At 39.0% G+C, this 19,303-nt stretch overlaps 1 protein-coding gene across 4 annotated transcripts in view; it reads right to left on the reverse strand.

Moving 5' to 3' along the window:
• Positions 1-17,725, reverse strand: part of pou6f2 (POU class 6 homeobox 2) — a 100,457-nt gene extending 82,732 nt beyond the window's left edge. For 2 of the 4 annotated variants that reach the window (XM_057322158.1, XM_057322155.1), the window contains exons 1-2: positions 16,360-16,911; positions 15,366-15,531 (exon numbers count right to left, since the gene is read on the reverse strand). In XM_057322158.1, coding sequence (XP_057178141.1) covers positions 15,366-15,525 — 160 coding nt within the window. In that variant the 5' untranslated portion in view covers positions 15,526-15,531; positions 16,360-16,911. Of the gene's footprint in view, positions 1-15,365; positions 15,532-16,359; positions 16,912-17,584 lie in introns of those variants that run through there. The other 2 variants (XM_057322156.1, XM_057322157.1) reach the window with 2 other exon arrangements.
• Positions 17,726-19,303: the final 1,578 nt, after the last annotated feature.

Raw genomic sequence — 19,303 nt, forward strand, 5'->3', positions numbered from 1 at the left:
GGTCTGGGGCCAGTTGCCGGCAATTTAAGACTTTGTCTTAACAACTAGTCTCACTGACTACTAGCAATTAGTTAGGACTAATACTGTAAGTCTTACTTTCAGATTTCAATTATACCATTCTACCTTTTTATATAACTGATTTATAGAAGTTGTGACCAATCTTGAAGAAAAAATATATTGAATATGAATTACTTGTAAGACTAGTCTAAGCATTTTATGCAACTGGCCCCTGGTCTTTTGGCGTCTTATCGGTATCCTCAAACCTCAATCTGGCACTATTAACAGCAGTTTAAACGCAGCGCAGACCTCGACAAAACATTACCCGCTGATGTCTGGATATGCCAGCTTCGATAAAGCAGCGAAGACTCCACAAGATCAGAGTTCACCTTCTTTCTTATAAAAACACCAAAAGAGGGGTAGGACTAAATAACTTTGAATGGTGCCATAAAACATGTGCAGGCCATATACAGTACAGCATATATATTTTACATGGTCATCTTTCATAACAGCTTGAAGAACAATAATAAGAGTTGTAACCGCTCTTTTTGGGGTCGTGAGACAATCTTTTTTTATTGTTCTTTAATATGCCTTCTTAAGAAAATTTGTGCTGTATGAGCAATTCCAAAGCATCTCAATGTTTGCTTGTGTTTTATTTCTTTGAAACTTTCTTAGATAAACCAACGCCACTTATAAAATGTGGGTGAAGATTAAAGTTTATCATTCTAAATACATTTTTGGGAGCCATTGTGCATCGATATTTTAGAATGTTTAGCTTTTTAAATTCTTGTCAACACCTTATTTATAAAAGTTATTTATTTATGAAAGAAATGATCCAAATATCTTTCCCCCATTTGATTATTTAAAGGTCCAGAGTCTTTCCTTCAGAATTCGAACATATTTTTTATACGACCAAGTGAAACTGAATATTGAATGAGATAAATAGTAGGCGTGACTTGCATTTTTCACTGATAATTGATTGGATGTATAAAAAAGGCGTCGAATTTTGAAATGGAACTGGCATAAGACTGATAGTTGAAGGGGGAGAGTTATAAGATGCTCTGCCGAAATCAGCAAACTTATGTCATCAAAGAAGGATCGCCACTTTACAGGTTTTGATATGAAGAATATGAGGGCACGTGAGTTTTGAAAAACATAACGACCCGTACTAATAAATTATTAGCAAATACTGAAATTCTCTGTAAAAAACAAGAATTCAGTCAAATGGAAAAAACTACCCCAAAAAATGACCCAGGCCAACTTTGTTTTGGCCGTCATCGTCAAACGATTCTGCACAAAACCTCCATCTCACTATATCGACATGCCTAAATTAAACCGTCATTGTCAAGAGCTCAGACAGGGGTTGTCTTTCCCCCACAGCCATTTATGAATCAATTTCTCTCTCCACAAAAGAGGCGCTTTAACACTTTGGTTATTTGAAAGGAAATACATTATGTCATAACTTTAGTGAAAGATGCTCTTTCAGGCTATTCAGAAGCGTCAGCCCCCGCATCACTCCCTGATCTTAAACAACCCTGTCCACGCGTGTGCGTTCGATTGTGGCATTTCATCCATTAACCATCTCGCTCACTATCACGCAGTTAATCCATTCTGAATTACAACGCACACAGTAAGCGTCGCACCTCCTTTTGTGCTGTTTAAAATGTATAATGAACTAAAACAGCTTAAAACGTGTTGATTTGTATCGGTATCGAGCGCATGATATTATCTGTGTTATCTTTTTATCCAACCTAGACCTGTTTAGTGCTGTATTGATCTTTACCCTTCATGTCTAATACAGCTACTGTAAATAAAAATCATTACGGTGACCTCTTTGAAAGACATTTAACTGTGCTGGCATAAATCTTATGATTTGATTCAAAATTTTGCTCAGGGCACACAACACACTTTTATTTTTAAGTACAATTGATGTGCTGTTGACCACTAGATCGATCACAGATAAAGCTCATGCAAGACAATAGATTGAATGTGTGCTACAGAGTTTAAAATGTAAAGTCCCGGCCACATGACCGACAGGTCACATTTAACACAAGTTTAAATCATTAAATTAAATGTCAATAATCAACCTACTGTGTCCAGATCATTAGGTTACTGATTTTGTTAATGTGGCCGTTGGAAAGAGGGGGATATAAGTTTGAATCAAAGGACAAAAAAACAACAATAAAACAGACTTTAGGCTTTGATTCTATTTAAATAAAATGCTGTGTGGCTGCTTTTCCATGCAAGCTTTTGTCATGACACTCAACAAGTGTTTTAAGCTGTCTTCTGCATACAAAAATCAAAATACACCATAGAGTGTAAATGGTGAACTTCTGTAGAGTGAAATCCAAGTCTGATTTCCAGTAAAAATGCATATATTTGCATTTTGAACTTTGAAACAAAGTTACATTTTTGAACATATTCAACTTTGAAACTTAAACTAGATTTTGAATCCCATGTCATCTTTACACAGGTGAGTGAAAGATGTAGTTCACCCCATTATGAAAATTTTGTCATCATGTACTCACCCTTTTGACATTTCAAACCTGTATAACTTCCTTTCTTCTGCAGAACAAAAAAGAAGATATTTTGAAAAATGTTGGTAACAGAAAACCCCATTGACTTGCATTGGTTTGGTGTCCATACAATAAAAGTTAATGGATGTAAATACGAGCGGTGTTCTGTAAAACATGTAAACCTCAATAGTACACAGCTTCTTTTAACAAAATTTCACCATGAACATATAGATCAGCAATTATTTAAAGGGAAAGTTCACCCCAAAAAATGTACGTTTGTCATGCTTTATTCACCCTGACATTGTATAAAATCTGCATGTGACTATTTCTTCTTTGGAACACAAAAGAAGATATTTTGAGAAATGTGTCTGTGGTTTTGTGTCCATATAACCGAAGTCAATGGGGGTCAAGGTTGTTTGGTTCGCAACATTCTTTAAAATATCTTCATTTGTGTTCTGCAGAAAGAAAGTAATGACAAGGGTGAATCAATGATGAAAGAATTATAATTTTTGGCCGAACTATCCCCTTAACTATCATTGAAACAGGAATCTTTTCTTTCCACAAAGAGTTAAATAAAAAAATCCTTCAGATTCTCAGTATCTGCCTTCACAGGAGAAGAAAGTTTGTTCAAACAGCCATTTCTTTTTACAAAATCTAAAATACACAAACACGGGGCTGGATCAATGCCGCCAAGTACGCTGGAGGGGGAGAACCCGAGGTGAAGACAAAAGTGGTAAAAGAAAGAGGAAATAAGAAAACAGAATTAAAGCAGAGGGCAGAGGAAAGGGCATTTATGTTATTAAAGAGTGATAGAAACTCACAGAACCCATCTGTGAGAGAGGACATATAAAAAGGCAAAGGAAACCCCGAAAAAAGAAGGACGGGGTGTTGATTTTGCGCGATCTGAACATTAACGCACAAACGGGCACATCTGTTGAAGAAGGCTCTGTCCTCGGGCAATGTCAACTCGATTACTGCAGGGTTGAAAGAGACAAAGATTCAGCCACATGACTCTTCATCCTTTTAGGCCCATCTGCCAAACCAGGATCTGAGGCCAACCCTGCCTGAAGAAAATCAAACCCTTTTAAAGCAAAGGAGGAAAAACGCCAGGGTCGCCATGCTTTTCACAGACGCCGAGCTCTTCCTAAATTACCTTAAGCATATTTGTAGCAAATGGGATTCCGTCTTCTGACCTCAGAGATCATCTCACTTATTTTTGCATTTTTGTGAGGTGTCTCCTTTGAATGTGTCCTGCTCTTTATTTCGATATGTTCGGCTCTAAAAATGGATACTAATGGTTAGTTGCTCATAATGGGGCAACAAAATCGGGAACAAATATGTCTTTCCTTGACAGTTAAGTGCAGTTCTATAGGAGTTGAATAGTTTTGAGGGCTTTGTGAATTTGCCTGAAACGAATGCTTTTTCTTTTTAAAGCTGAAGCATTTGTTAAAACGCATATCATAAAGTCATTTTAAATGCGTGTTAAACCCGGAAGTTCACAGGACGTGAAGATTAACTGCAGATGGTGCTCATTTTAGCGTCATTTCCTCATAAAAATCGATAGTTTGACCTCGGTACACTTGGAATATTTGTCCGTTTTGAAAAACAATCATAACTGTTTTATATGCTGTGTTTTATGTTATATAATAAATAAATTGGTTATGTTGCTTGCTCAAAATGCGTGAATGGTGTCATTTGTAATGTAAATACAGTTCATTATATCCTGACAGTTTAAAGTGAAAATCACACGCCAATACGTGTCATCATTGCAAAATAATATCATTTTATAATTACGGTGTAGACAAAAGCTTCTCCTGCTGCTGGTAGAAGCGCTATTTTAGGAAACGCTCCACGGGGTCGTATTTGGGGAACGTAGTAAACGACCAATGTGGTCGTATGAGTTGGAGGACTTGTTGGAACAGTAGTAAATTTAAAAACACATTTAAAAAGCATAAATATATACAGCCGTGGAAAAAATGAGACCATTCCAAATTTTCATTTACTCATCATTTCTAGATGTACTGTGGCCATTCCAATCAAGTGTCTGTTGAATTTAGGCTTGTTGCGACAGTCGGTGTCACCGGTGATACACGGTTACATCACTTGTCCACCGTGGCACCGACCCCCACCGTCATTTTTTATATTTATAGTAATAAATCACTTAGTTTAGTTAAAGACCAAACTACAGTTGCGCGGCTGCTGCATTCAGTGTAAACGGAACAAGTGATGCAGCAAAGATCAGCAGCAGGAGTCAGATTTTATTCATCATCTGAGGAGACTGAAGTGCTGACTGACAAGACAATGGCGGCGGCTTTTCTGGAAAAGAACGTGTAGTAGAATATGTAAGCACTGTTATCAAGAGTCGGTAAAGTTTTTATTTCTTTTTGTTCTAATTTCAAAAGCCGGTGCTTTGCCATTTATTTAACATAAACGTTTTTCGTTTCGTATTCCTTTCTTATTCGTTTCTTATTTATTTATATTTAATAATTTTTATTTTTGTTTCTTATTTATTTTTTGCTTGATGTGTGCTGTGACTATTCGTTTTGTAAGGTCTGTGTTTGACAAGTTTGACAAGCAAATGTCATTGTACCTTTTTATAGTTTTGTGTGTTTTTATTAAGAAAGATATTGAACCCACCATTATTTCAAGCAATTGCCGTTCCCGAATTGCTGCGATTTTAAAACTGAAAGTAAAATGCGTCATGCGCAGGGCCGCATCTTCGACCACCCCACAGCAAATCCCCCGGAACAACCGGTATTTTTACACGTCGATTAATCGGTGGGAAAATTTCATCACCGCAACATCCCTAGTTGAATTTCAACAAAATCAAACCTCAGGAGAGACATAAAGTCATCCAACAGCAATGTGAAAGACTGACAGCATGACAAGAATAATAAAAAAAAAAAATCCGCCGCTGTATATAGTGTGTAGAAACGTAGGAGGAGCGAACAGGAGCCTGTGGTTGTAACGTCAAGATCTCTGTGGATGGTGTTAAGAACACGCCAGATGTCCACATGTCACAGTCAGCACATCGCCCACTAACCCTAAGGCCGTGGTCACACTCGTCTCCAACAACCTATTTCTAACACTGCACACACATCTACATGCTACAGCCTACTGCTAACAAACGTCCTTCTATTTACTTCGCCCAAGTTTCAAGAACACAGCAAGGTAAAACAGTGAATGCCTTCTACAGAAGGATAAATACAGACTGTGTTTAAAAAACAAATCAAGACAGGGACATCTGAATAAATACACTATATAAGTTCAGCAATTCAGATTGTATTCAATTTAGTGTCACACCTCTTTCCATCTCCGTCTGGCCAACATTCATTTCGGCGTGTGCATACGACTCTCTCATCTCATTCCTTGCAGGCATCGCTTTCCCCGGGTCACTCGGCAGCATCAATAGACATCATCATAAACACAAGCAATCGCAGCGGGAGCACGCCGAAGCCGCCACGTCGCGTCTCTCCGGTTCCCCCACGCAAGGTCATCCTACAACCTGTATTACCACAAAATGAAGGTCGAGGGGGAAATCTGCTGCTTTGAAGGCACGGAAGCTCCATCCCTCCAAGAAAAAGCGATATTATCAGTTTGAGTTCCTCATCCTAAATTTGACAGGAGTGATTTGAGAAAAAAAACCTACATTATAACTTCTACGGATTGCCTGGATGCTGAACTCACGCACACACCGGCCTTCCCCGCACCCCTCATATACACACAAACAGTACACAGTCTCCCATCTCCTCAATCTTTGGTTTCAAAGGAAGCGTATGAGGTAGAAGGACAGGGGGTTATGCATTAGTACTGGTCAGTGCTCAAAGAGACTTCATCATAAATAATAAAGGGGCTGTGAAGGACATCCAGACTCTAGTTACCAGCTACGCTGCGCCTCACATCACGGCAGACGAACACAAGATTGTCACTTCTCATCCGGCGATGACCACCCTTCTACCCATACGATTAACTGACGGCTTCAATTATCCCACCGGATGGAAGCAACATGCAGAGTGATGGGCAGAGTCTGTTTATTTTGGGAAGGTTTGCGAGGGAAGGTTTGGAATTCTTTAATATATTGGAGAAGAGGTCTTGCTTCACTTTATTATGTGCAATATTAAAGGAAATAGGATAGGCCTACTGTTTCAAGGGGATGTGAATCATTTCTTCTTTAATTTATTTTTGGGCTTTCTATTGCTGGCGAGAGCAGAAAGGAAATAAATAAGAAGGCCCAGAAAATGATCCGAGCTGGACTCAAACTTGGGTAGCCCATATACTGTATAAGGCCGTGTTCTGACTTGACTTCTTTTTCGAAGCTGCTAGCATCTGTTTTACATTATAATCCTATGGAGTAAACCGTGTTTTCAAAAAATGTCCCGAGCGCTTTCTTAAATGCCAGCGCCGGCGTCTTTTTCTGCAGCTCTGAGCGTCTTTCGAGGTTGAGAAAAGTTAAACTTTTCTGAAAAAAATGCCCTACGTCAAGCTTCTTTTTCACGGCTAACCAATGACAGAGACCTGTCGTTTCCATAACAACATGCGAGGAACGTGATTGGTCGAGAAGGCTCAAGCTCGAAAAAATAAAATTGCGGCCGAAACGCCCGTCGGAGCAGTTTTGTATAAATGTAAGTTTAATTTTCACTTTCAAAAACTTCTGATTGCATTTCTATTGAGAAATTAGTATTATAGTTTTTAAATATGTGATTAGTTATTGCAAAGACGCACTCTGTTTATAATTCAAATAGACTTCCGTTACGCTGCTTATCTGTTTCTCTGGGCTGCAATTGTGCACAGACGCTGCCTCCGAAGTCATGGCATTTGGCTGCTATTTGTAACCAAACGCTGCGAGTGTTTTTTTTTTACTAAAAAAAGCTTTTGTCAACTTTTTCTTGTCAAAAAAGAAGTTAAGTGTGAACACGGCCTAATGTTGTACATGCACATGCAGTGCGCACTATGCCACATTTGTAAATTGCTTCTTTAAAAGCAATGCAGATTATATAAAAAACATTCCTATTAATATATTATTATTAACAGAATATTTCATAGTTTTCAATATGTATGTCTTGAAAATATTTTGGCAAATATGAACTATAGCAAAGTTTTAACTAATAGTATAGTACAAAGTATATAACTATATAAATGGTATATAACACTGGCTTCACATACAGCACAATCTCAATCAATCCGAATTTGGCGTTCTACTTTTCAAAATTAACTAGATCTTTGAAACTGTATCTTTAAGAAACAGTTAGGTTTAAGAGCATCTTAGAGAACAACGCGAAAAACATTCACTTCAATCAGCAGCTACTTGTGGAAAATATAAATATCTTCAATAACAGTCCTCTATTCTATTGCGCAGAAGCTGCCTTCCATTATAAACTTGAGACGGAAGTGCCAATTAATTTCTCCCGTCCTCACTGACCCTACAGGTAGCATGTATCTAAAACAAAAGCGGACCCAGTACCGCTCCTGCCCAACCTCTGCCATCCCCCTGCTCGAATAGCATCTTATCTGTAGCCGGTGGCGGTACAGACGCATTAGCGAGTGAATTACACATGCTTGGTAGGCATGCATTAGGGAGATGGGGGCAGATCCCAGCTCAAAGCAGCCAACTAAAGGCCTGAGCCCTGCCCTATAATGAGATTTAACTCCTGAGGAGAGGCACTCGGGGCTACTGCACTCTATTTAAAGAGGGCCAGCCTCATTTAAAAGACTGTTTGTGTCTGTGTCACTTTATTACTTAACCTGCGCGAGGCGCATTGAGGCCCTCTTTGCATTAGCACCAACCCCCCTCCTCTCTGTTTTCGGCTAACCTGATTACACAAACATAATGTGTGTGTTTTATTTGGGGCCCTCGGAGAGGATGCAGGAGCCTAATGTGAATATATATATATATGCGTATTTGTGTGCAGGTTGGGCTGGAAAGACAACCGGGACAACAAGCTAGTAAGTAATGGATTTGCTTGTGGCTAGCCATTAAGGTTGAATATAAGATGTTCAGCGTTACTTTTGAATTTATTTGAATGACAATACGTAGTCAAAGCAAACAATAATACTAAATTGTAAATGGATAGACTGATATATCGACCGGGTAAATTTATGTCATTTGTGTTATAATCTAGCACTTTTTCACAGCACACATTTCTGTTGTCCTCAAAAAATCGTTACTATATGGAAAGCATTCCACCTGAATGGTACGTTCTCCTTAAGAACAGTGTCTCGAGTCATAAACCTTTTCTTGTCCATAACAGATACATTTTCCTCTCAAACTCCCCCTCAATTACACAAATCAATAAGCTTTTCTTTTATCTTTTCATGCTTTTTTCAACCCCTTCTCTCTGCTGAAGGTGACCCCTGGGCTGGAATGTGTCCTCCATTTCGGCAGAATTGGCGTAAGTGCTGGCCATTTGGCGTGGACGTTAAGTGTATGAAATGAGTGGCCCTGTCTCTATGGTCCTCTCCTCCTGACAGGCTGATGATAGAAGCGTCACATCCCGGGCCCGAATAAAATTCAAACTGACAAGAGACGAGGCTTTGGTGGCTGAATATAATGCCGGATTGTGCCTCAGAGTGTCTTATTATCTTGTCTTGGGATGCTAGCGAGGAGGCGGGTCTCTTAGAAAAGAGTAGACAGCCACTGTACACACATGCAGACACACAACCCATCTCGTATTCTGTGAGTCAGAGCAAAAACAGAGTTTGGCCTCCTAAGCACTGCTTTTGCCGCTAATGTACCAGACCATAAATAGGATGGGGTTGTTGGGGATGTTTGTGAGTGATAGCCGGAGTGAAACACGGAGAAATGAGCTTTTTAAAAGGCGGCGGAGGTCGAAAAGCATGGGGAGTTGAAAGTGAGGAGGGGACGGGGAGAGATGGAGAGAGATGCTATTCTGTAGTCGACAGAATAGCATCTTCGCTTTGGCCCCGCGGTTAGTTGCAGTCCTGTTCAGAATAATGCAAGAAAAGATTTTAAGCATGTAAACACACACTGGATGAGCGAATTTACTAAGCAGCTCTTGAGCAACGTATTTCAGCATAAAAACCGTGTATCATTCGCTAACCGCAATTCACTTTAAACACATTTAAAAGGTGATGCATGGCAAGTATTGAGATTAACTACAATTAACTACTGTATCTGTGGTTAAATACTGTAATTGGCATTCTTCTACGGAAAAAATAAACATCTTTCTATTTTAAGCTAACTGCCTCAAGACAAGAGATTCACAATATATCGAAATTACAAAAAATAATGCAGATGTGCGTATCACAATGTGTCTGCATGAATGAATGCACATGCTCTGACATGTTGGTTATTGAACTTTCCATTTTTTATGTATTAGTTATTATTCATTTTAATTTTGCCGGTTTCACTGGATGCACACGTCTTGCCCGAAGTTAACTTCCAGTCTGTGTTTGGGTATAATATAACAATTTATTGTATATTTAATTTATATTAATTTTAAATGAATATTTTATTGTATATTAATTGTATTAAATTCAATTATAACTACTCAACAGTTATTGATTTTTTGCGGAGGTCTACCAGAAGTTAAGTTTGGGCCACATAACGTTTGTTTATGTTGTTTCCGCTGAAACAGTCTACAGTTAAGTTGTTTTTACAAATGTAAAGCATTATTGGATCGCATATTGTATTTCACATTATTTAGCTAGTTTTCACTTTTTTGCAATATCTTACAGTACACAAAACACAACTCAATTACACAAAAAAAACGAAAAACTATTAATAGTGTGCAAATATCAACAACAGAAAGCAGGCAGGCAGTACGTTTTTTAGTGATCTTGGCAGCAATTCACCAATTGTTGAATTACAACAAGACAAACAGTGGTGGCCAAAGGTGATGCTGAGCGTTAGTTTACACTCCAAGTACATCTACATCTAAGATTTCCACACCCCAGCATCTTGTCACAAGATCACGTAAATTCGATTTATCACCACATTTGCATAATTTCTGTGAACTACACTTGAGAGATCGTGTTTTGGTGAATTCCCTCCTTGACTCCTGTGCTGTCCTGAGCATTTACCTATCACAACCAATCAGCTACTATCATCATAACACACCATCTAAGCAGACACGATGAATCACTCAAGGATTTTCAGCGCTGAACCATTTTATAATCATTCAAAACCAATTTCACTGTATGCCTTCCTTTGAGCTTGGAGATTAATAAAGAGGCATTTAACACAAGTATGACAGCACAGTGCGAATATCTGACAATGTTTAGATGAAAATGGATGTGTATACAGAAGAAATTATCAAAAGAGATTTCACACTTTTCATTGCTCAGTGGAAACATGTTCTCCAATACCTTTTCAATAACAGTCACAGCAGGTTAATTCACAGCTAATTCAGTCGGATTCAGTTCAAACCTCAGACTCCGATGTGAAAAAGGGTACAGTTCAATCATCTTCACATTTCTCCATCTCTCCATCACGCTTTCTTCGGAAGCCTCTGCAAAGTTAACATCTTACCTAAGGACTGACAAAACCCACAGAATGGTCTATCCAAGGCGCATAAAGCGTGGCCCATCATATTCTTCATCTTCTCTCTCCACGGTCCTTCATACTCCTGCAGAACGGCACCCCCCACGGGAGCTTTTCAACTTTTCAAAGCAAATGTCAAGGTCGGCCTTTTGTTGGCCGTCACGCAGACATGTTTGTGCGGAAATTAGTCTGCGCGTTTGTCCATACATGTACGAGTGATTCCTTGATCTGGGCTTTTGTGCGGAAACATATTGAAAAACATCTTGGCAATGTTCTCGTTATCTCCTACACATCGTTCTGTGAAATATCAGCCGTGGAAAGGGATGAAAAGGACCTTTTTAATTTTCTCATCCTGTTGCAATGATCTTTTTAAAGAGGCGATGCAAACGCTCGCCCAATGACTCCACGGCCGTATCAAATTGTTGAGCGTCAATTGATTTGCTAGACATATGTATTGCTTTTAAGTGACCTTTAAACGTACAGAACCTCCTCTGAGGGCACCAGGGCATGATTTAATCAAACAATGTCTAGCGGATGAAGAAAATACCTTTAGTATTAATCGTACTGCAGTGATGGACAATATGACTCTTGAATATTCTATAGGAAGCATTAGATTTAGATTCTAACTATGCAGCGCTTAAATGCTTTTAGTGTAAGCAGGTGGCTGACATCATGTCAAGTTCATGCTTTTTTGTTACTAATGCCACAGTGTGCAATGTCATTTGACTTTAGTTATTTCAAATAGCTTGTTTTATCTTGGTGATATTTCTGAATATTCTTGCATGCATTGCTGGTTCTGTTTGTTTAAAATCAAAAAACATTATTCAAAATGTGTCTGTTTTTTTTTTAACAATACTGATTGAATATGAAGCAAAGATAGTAAAATTAAATTGTAAAAAATTAATGAAAACCCTTTCAGCATCAGATATCAAAATCAGCATGATGGAGGTTTTATTCACGCCATCCTGTTATTTCCCATCTCTTCCTTCATTCCCTATTCTGTCTGTAACCACAGTACAATAACCCCACAGACATTTTAGTGATGGGCAACTGTGCCCAAGGATAAATTCAGCCGTGCCAGTCTGCCCCGAGTGGCCCCCTGGCACTGCCCACGGGCCCCGGTCTGTTCCACCTCTCACGGGGCAAAGAGAAATAGTCCATTTGGTGACTTTTAAAATAAAAGGTTAGTCTTTTTTACTGAATAATTTTGAGGCTGGGCTGACCACATGCAAACTGAAATAAAAAAAAACATACTAATTTTAAAAAGCTCTGATTGTGTGTGTTTATTTATTTTACAAAAAAGATGTGGCAAAACACGTGCGTGCATGTTTGCGTGTGTGGGTGTTTGTGTAAGCGTGTGCAAAAAGTGAGCTTTCACACAAAGAAACGTTTGACAAATAGACAATGAGCTGTAAATCCGAGTGTAAGAGGAAAAGCAACAAGCAAACAAAAGCAGGTTTGATGCTTATTAAAGAAAATTGTTATGCTGGCATTATGGAGCAGTAACTGGGCTTTTCTTGCCTTGGGATATTCTAAAAAATTCATCAGACAGCGGGAACCTCAAGTCTGATCTGGCACTGACAGAGAGGTTCGGACGGGGATCAGACACAACCCCTCCACCCCACACTACACACACCATCACCCCCCAAGCCCAAGTCCCAAAATCAAATCAGCAAAGAGACCTGCCGTTGTGACACAGTCATCGTGGTGACAGTCTACATCAAGTCCCGTTCTCACACTGATTCCCTCCAATATTCTGTCTGCCGTGTTAAAAACTATACACAAACGTGCAGATGCACGTACACACGTACGCAAAGTCTTGTTATGTACGTTTGGTGCACATAAGGGGGTGGCTGACGTCTGATGTATAATTCATCTCAAAACACTGCGCAATACTCCTTATTCTGTTCTTTTATTGTCTAATGTAACATAGCTCCAGTCATGGCTAAAACCGGACTGTAATGAGGATAGAGTACCTAAGCCTCTTCATCAAAAGCAAATCTATTATAGAAAAAATAATAAATGTGGTGAATTTAATAATATCGATGTATAAATTATTTGTTATGACCACAGATGGGAACACACCAACTTTAGAGTGCAAAAATATAATAGTTAGTTGTTATAAGCCTGGCAATAGCATTATCTGTCATACACTATTAGCGTTATATATTAAATCTTAATTGCATTAATTGCAAATAACAGTAAATGTTGAAGAATTGGAAAACTACATGCATAAAGTATTCTTCAGCCCTTTGATGGTATAAAGAATTTATGATGATCACTTTAATAGCCGGGGTGCAAATCTATTATCACTAATGTAATGCAGTTAAACACATCATTCAGTCCAACTGTGAACACACAGAAAGAGAGACAGTCACAGGTACTGAATATCAAACCTGAAGAAAAAAAGAAAACAATAAACGCTCATTCACACATACCAACGACATAATACGCTTTAGAAATATTCATGAGTTTAATTACAAGAATTTACTGTATTAAATCAAATGTCACCGGCGCACGTTCTTGGATTACTTCTAAACCCCTGAAGTGTTTTAAGGAGGTCTCTTATTAAACTGGGCACTTTAATTCAATAAACAAGCTGTTTTATAACACATTTTAGTGCTCTCTGGAATTTATTTGTGATGCTTCTTTGAGAACAGTTTTTTTTTAAACACGGTTTGTGAGACATACAGTATAACTCTGTTTTGTATCTGCTTGTGTGTAGTTGCATGTGTGTTTCATAAAAAGTGTGCAATCACGAATAAGAAGAAAAGCTGCTTGTATTGAATTCAGTATTATACGCATGAATGAAATACACAGTATAAGCATACGATCAAAAAGTATTTCTTCATAAAGAAGATTATAGAGAGAGACACACCAAATGAAAAACAAGTTATAACATTTCTTTTATAACTGTGTGGTGCATGTCACTTTAGAAAACATAATTCAGGCGAATATTTTTTTCTAAAGAAAAAAATGTATTTAAAGGGGATTGATCAGAGAAAATAACAGGTTGATTCTGAATTTTGGTTAATGCGTCTCCTCCAAAGTGAAAAATGCAATGTGCAATCTGTTCGAACGGAGCCAGCGGCAAGGTTATGAGTCTTAAAGTGTATCATTAACGCTGTAAATTTGACATCAAGTGAAAATAGTCTGTCAATGCATTGTGAATCCAAGGGGCTGGAAACTTACATCACTGCTGAGTTAAAGGATTTCTAAAGGCTTTTCTGTTCTGTCAAGCAAAGTCTGAGTGATCATTATAACAAGTAAGTTCATTAAATTTTAACATAATCTTTACAAAAAAAAACTACTTTAGGATGTTAATTAAGTTCAACATTTAAAGAGCGTTTAGTCATTTTGTTTTGTAATGTTTGGCTTAAATGAATAAAATATGCTCAGCAAAAAGAAAAGATAATGCATTATTAAAAACGCTCTTTACAAAGAAGAAATTGCTATAAAAGTATATCGACAATTTTAATAATACTTTCATATTAAAACAATTGATTTCATACACTAATAATATTTATGAATAATATGCAAATAATTTATAATCATTTTTTGTATAAAATTAACATTATCATTAAACAACATCACGCTTTTAAAAGCGTCTACATTTTTGCATTCAACACTTACATACAAAAGTAGGCAAACCTCCTCTCTTTTTAATAAATCGCCCAGGTATATTCTATATACCGCTCTTAATCACGAAAAAATACAATTCAGTCTGCTCCGATGTGAAGTCCTCACGAGGCGGAGAGAGCTCTTCATACAACAATCCCATTTCTCTCCCTCAGGCCTCTTCACTTTCTCTCATTTTATCTTCAGCCTAAGCCGAGGAGATCTCAAATGTGAAGAAATGTCACCCCGTATGACAGATGAGTGTATGTGTGTGAGCCCGTGTGCGTGTACATTATATGTCTCCTGTTGCCTGTTTGCCCCAGATTCTGTCACATTTCTTTGCTTTATGAACACCAACAAAAAACTGGTCTCCAAATACTGCATGGCTGCACCCCACCAGTGTTTCACTTTCTCCACGAGCTTTCAATATGACGGTAGAACAATGCATAAACAATGTATTAACAACCAAAATGCACAATGAAATTAAAATATCAACTGTACATATGGAGCAACTTTTGTTTGAACTGGAATTTGTTATGACAAAGACGTTTCTCTTCCAAACATCCGAACTCTACAGAAGACCACTTAAACACAACTTTTACCTGCTCGCTTCCGGTACTTTCTACCAAAGCATCTGTTACACACACAAACAAACACGTGCCGGTATCACATTCCACACATGCACATCCCCGGTGTCATTTCACAAGAATGAAGACGATGAAGGCAGGACTCACCATACATCTTCTCCTCCGAGTCGGTGTCAGCTGAGAGCAGCAAGGGCTCATCGTTGAGCTCGCTGTCCGGGCTGGCCGCCTTGTCATCGTCCCGCAGCTCGCAGGCGTCCATATCGGCACGCAGGGGGAGCAACGGTTTGCTCAGCTGCCCTGTGATCATCGGATCCTGGAGGTTAGCAGAAGAAGAAGAAGAAGGTTGGGAGGGAAAAAGGCAAAGATGCTTTAGTGCACGCTGGGTCTCTCAATCACGCTTTATGGGTCTCACGCACACACATGCTCCCCCCCCTCTCTCTCTCTCTCTCTCTCTCTCTCTCTCTCTCACTGCTTTCTGAAACTCACCACCTCTTCTAGCACTCTCTGACTCTCTCGCTCGATCTCTCTCTCTCTATTTTACTGATTGTACTCATGCTGTTGCTGCTGGTTTGGGGTTGAAGAGCTCTTGTGGACTGCACAAATTTCATAAATTTAGTTTAAAGATGCTGCACTTGACAAATGACTCGCTTGCATGAGTATCACAGAACAGCCATTAATATTAAAATAAGAAAATCAAGTAAGACATTAGCTGTGAAAAAGTGTATTGTGTTTTAATTAACAAAATGCTTTTAAAGAATTTAAATATGCCTGTTATTAGCTTGTCAAATTCAAGTCATTTGATATATTTGAGAAAGGCTCTGTAGTGACAACTTCATTGAGACCCTAATGGCCCACTTCATTCAACCATGATTTACATATCCTCTCAATATTCACCTAAAACAATCGTCCATTCATGCAATGAACTATCTTATGAGATGACATTTTGTGCTATTCCTAGTTCAAATAGAAACAATTGAATTTTCCTGAACTTTCATGTGCAACTTTCTACAAAGCTTTCAATCCAAACCCATTCGCCAGCCCCAAAAGTTCAAATGACGTAAAAGAAATAAATGCAAACGCGTGTTAATTAGGTACGTTTAAAATGTCCAAATAGGTTTTGAGACAACAACGACAAACTTACCAGAAAGGTGCTTCCAGACAACAGAGAAAAATGTCTGAATGTTTACGCTCCAAGTCTAACTTCGCTAAAATCCACGTGCACAGAGAGCGGTTAGAGCATAACAGATGTGAGATCAGTCAGTGCATGCTTGTCACAAAGCCCCCAAAACCAGTGTGGATAGCGCAGCTACATCAAGAAGTGAGCGCTGCTGGTGCAAGCCTGGGATTGCCTCTGGAGACTTGCTCGAGATGTCACCTCCACTCCTCTCTCTCTCCCTCTCATGCATCAAAAGTACCTCCCCCCACCCCTTCTGATGGTTAGACGCACAAACAAATGTATAGTCTTAGGGGCAGCTAAAAATCTGCTTTTCCTTTTTACTCTCCTGTATTAGTGTATTTTCTGCCCAAATGAGTTTGAGATGAGGGTCGGGTAATCGGTTTGGATGAAGCCAAACAGCGAGAGGAAATCAAGTGGAGGACCATCACAGCCCCCCGCCACCCCTTAATTCTGCCCCACCTCTCCAAATTCTTCTCGCGGTCGATAGATGGGAGCCCGGCGAAGGGGGGGGGGGCTCTGTTAATGCGCTCATCAGATAGAGTGCATGAGAGTTTGATATGGCACATGATTATCTATGAAAATGTTAATCAATAAGAAGAGTTTAAGCGAGCGGGCCTGGTTGGTCAATACTCATATGCTTTGCAACAATGTCTCTTGTCATCGCTTTCCTAGACTTTTTTGCACCGTAGTGCACGGGAAATTCAGCGATGCATCCCTCTCCGTTTCAGCCGGGAGAGGTAAACGCCTCACGCAGCTGAACGAGGGAGTCTTTCGCTCTGCATTCATTTAAGGCAACACCACCTTAAAGCCCCCCCAAAAAGACATCCCTCCATCCGTCTACCTCTCCTTTCTCTGGTTCCTTTTCTCCCTTTTGAGTTGCCTGATAGGTCCAGTGGAGGGCAAAATTAATACCTAATTGAATTGTGAAGTCATCAAAATAATCAATACTTTTTTATTATTTATTCTTTACAGTCTGTTGACTGAACGAGAGCTGGGAGAGGCTGAGAAATGCAGAGAGAGAGAGAGAGAGAGAGAGAGGCCTGAGAGGATGCAATACAATGTAATTTTCACCACAGGCTGCTGAAAAAAAGGGAGAACACAATAAAACATAGGGAAAAATTACAAGACAGAGAATGAGGAACAGGACAATGGGAATTTCTTCCACAACAAGTTAAAACAAGACTTTTACCTTTTGAAGAAAATTTGTCAGCGGTGCTTAACTCACTGGGCGGCATGGGTGTTCGGGGCGTTCGCGTGTTCTGTGTGGTTGGTAGGTGGCGACAACAGTCCTCCATCTCCAATAAATGGTGTTCTCTAGATTTGAGTAGTCTATATGATTTTCACAAGCAAAAAGCAAAAATTGTAGTTCTGACCCCAAGCCACACGATTCATTAAGATTCATATCTACAGTAAAGCACAAACAAAGTTGTACACTTACCAAGAACCACTAACCGAGACTCTCTCTCTCTCTTTCTCTCTCTCTCTCTCTCTCTCTCTCTCTCTCAGTTAATTACACTAATGAAACAGGGGCTCCCAGCTCAGTTCTTCATGCCATAGAGCATATGTGAAGGGATCTGGGGAGTGTGTGCACGTGTCAATGTGAGTGTGTGTTTGGGATCGCCTTACTCTCTCGGTCACACAGGAGGAGAAACAAGAAAAAGCACTTGAGGACTGACCCCCTTATTCCTATTCCGAGGGTCATTTCGGACCCTTTTTCACATAAGATATCCATGCTAATTGCTAATGGCCTTAGCTGCCAGGGTCTCTGCTGTCCCCTGGGGCCACGAAAACGGTCTGAAGACCCCTAAACAGTCTTCTGATGGCTCATGCCATTTGCAACACTTGCTTTTCAATTCTCTTTTCATTTCAACTGGGGTGATTCTTTGGCCTCTCGACCATTCACAGGGAAGCAAAGTCTATTTAGAGATATATTTATAATATTTGTATGACATTTATCTACAGTACACTTTTGGCATGCCTGAAAATAACTAAAAATCATTTTTAGTAACTGAAAATAGTCTGGGCTAATTGTTGCTTGAATAGAGGAGTAATACACAAATGTAAACACTAAAAAAGTATACAATAGTAGGCCTGTTAGTGCAAGACTAATGCTGTAATACTGTATAAGTATTCATAATATTCATCCTTATCATTATAAATAACCTATGCTGTACGTCTAACTTATCATAACTGTTAAGACATACAGATTTTCTGTCTGGGCAAAACCTTAGCAAAGCTTGTACGAGAGCTTGTGACAAGAGCTTTAAACTACGATTTCTAGTAGCAGTTTTATACTGTAGAGTGCTGGATTTTTTTGTTAAAGGTCTGTTTTTCCCAAAGGGGTGAAAACATATCACATCTTTCTGCAAGTTAATAGGAACCTCCAGGGGCAGTCTGATGTTTCACAGGAGCCTACTAACACATTTAGTTAAATAGCTTAATACCCATTCATATTTTATGTGGTTCATATTAGGAATGCCTTAAATTCATCTTGGAAATAACATTTAGTTTAATCGTTGTTTGATTAGTCCACACCAGGGCTCTTCAACATTTTTCGGGGCAAGGACCCCTTAGGTTTGCCTGTTTGAACATTTGAACAGAAGTTCAAAAATATATGAGAATGCACTTTATTCGCACGCAACTCATTTCATGTGTACTCTGAACTTATCGGAAGGGAGATAGAGAATGCACTGATTCTAAACTTAAAGAATCTTGAAAAGATTGAAAAGAATTGAAAAGAATGACATAGGTACCCCTTGCAGTTCCACGGGCCGCGGACCCCCCGGTTGAAGAATCATGGTCCACAACATATAGAGGAATTTACATTTAGTCATTTAGCAGACGCTTTTATCCAAAGCGACGTACAAAGTAGGGGAAAAACAGTAGAAGCAATTTGTGCAACAAAAGA

This window comes from Triplophysa rosa, linkage group LG23, assembly GCF_024868665.1.
Source record: "Triplophysa rosa linkage group LG23, Trosa_1v2, whole genome shotgun sequence".
NCBI lineage: Eukaryota > Metazoa > Chordata > Actinopteri > Cypriniformes > Nemacheilidae > Triplophysa > Triplophysa rosa.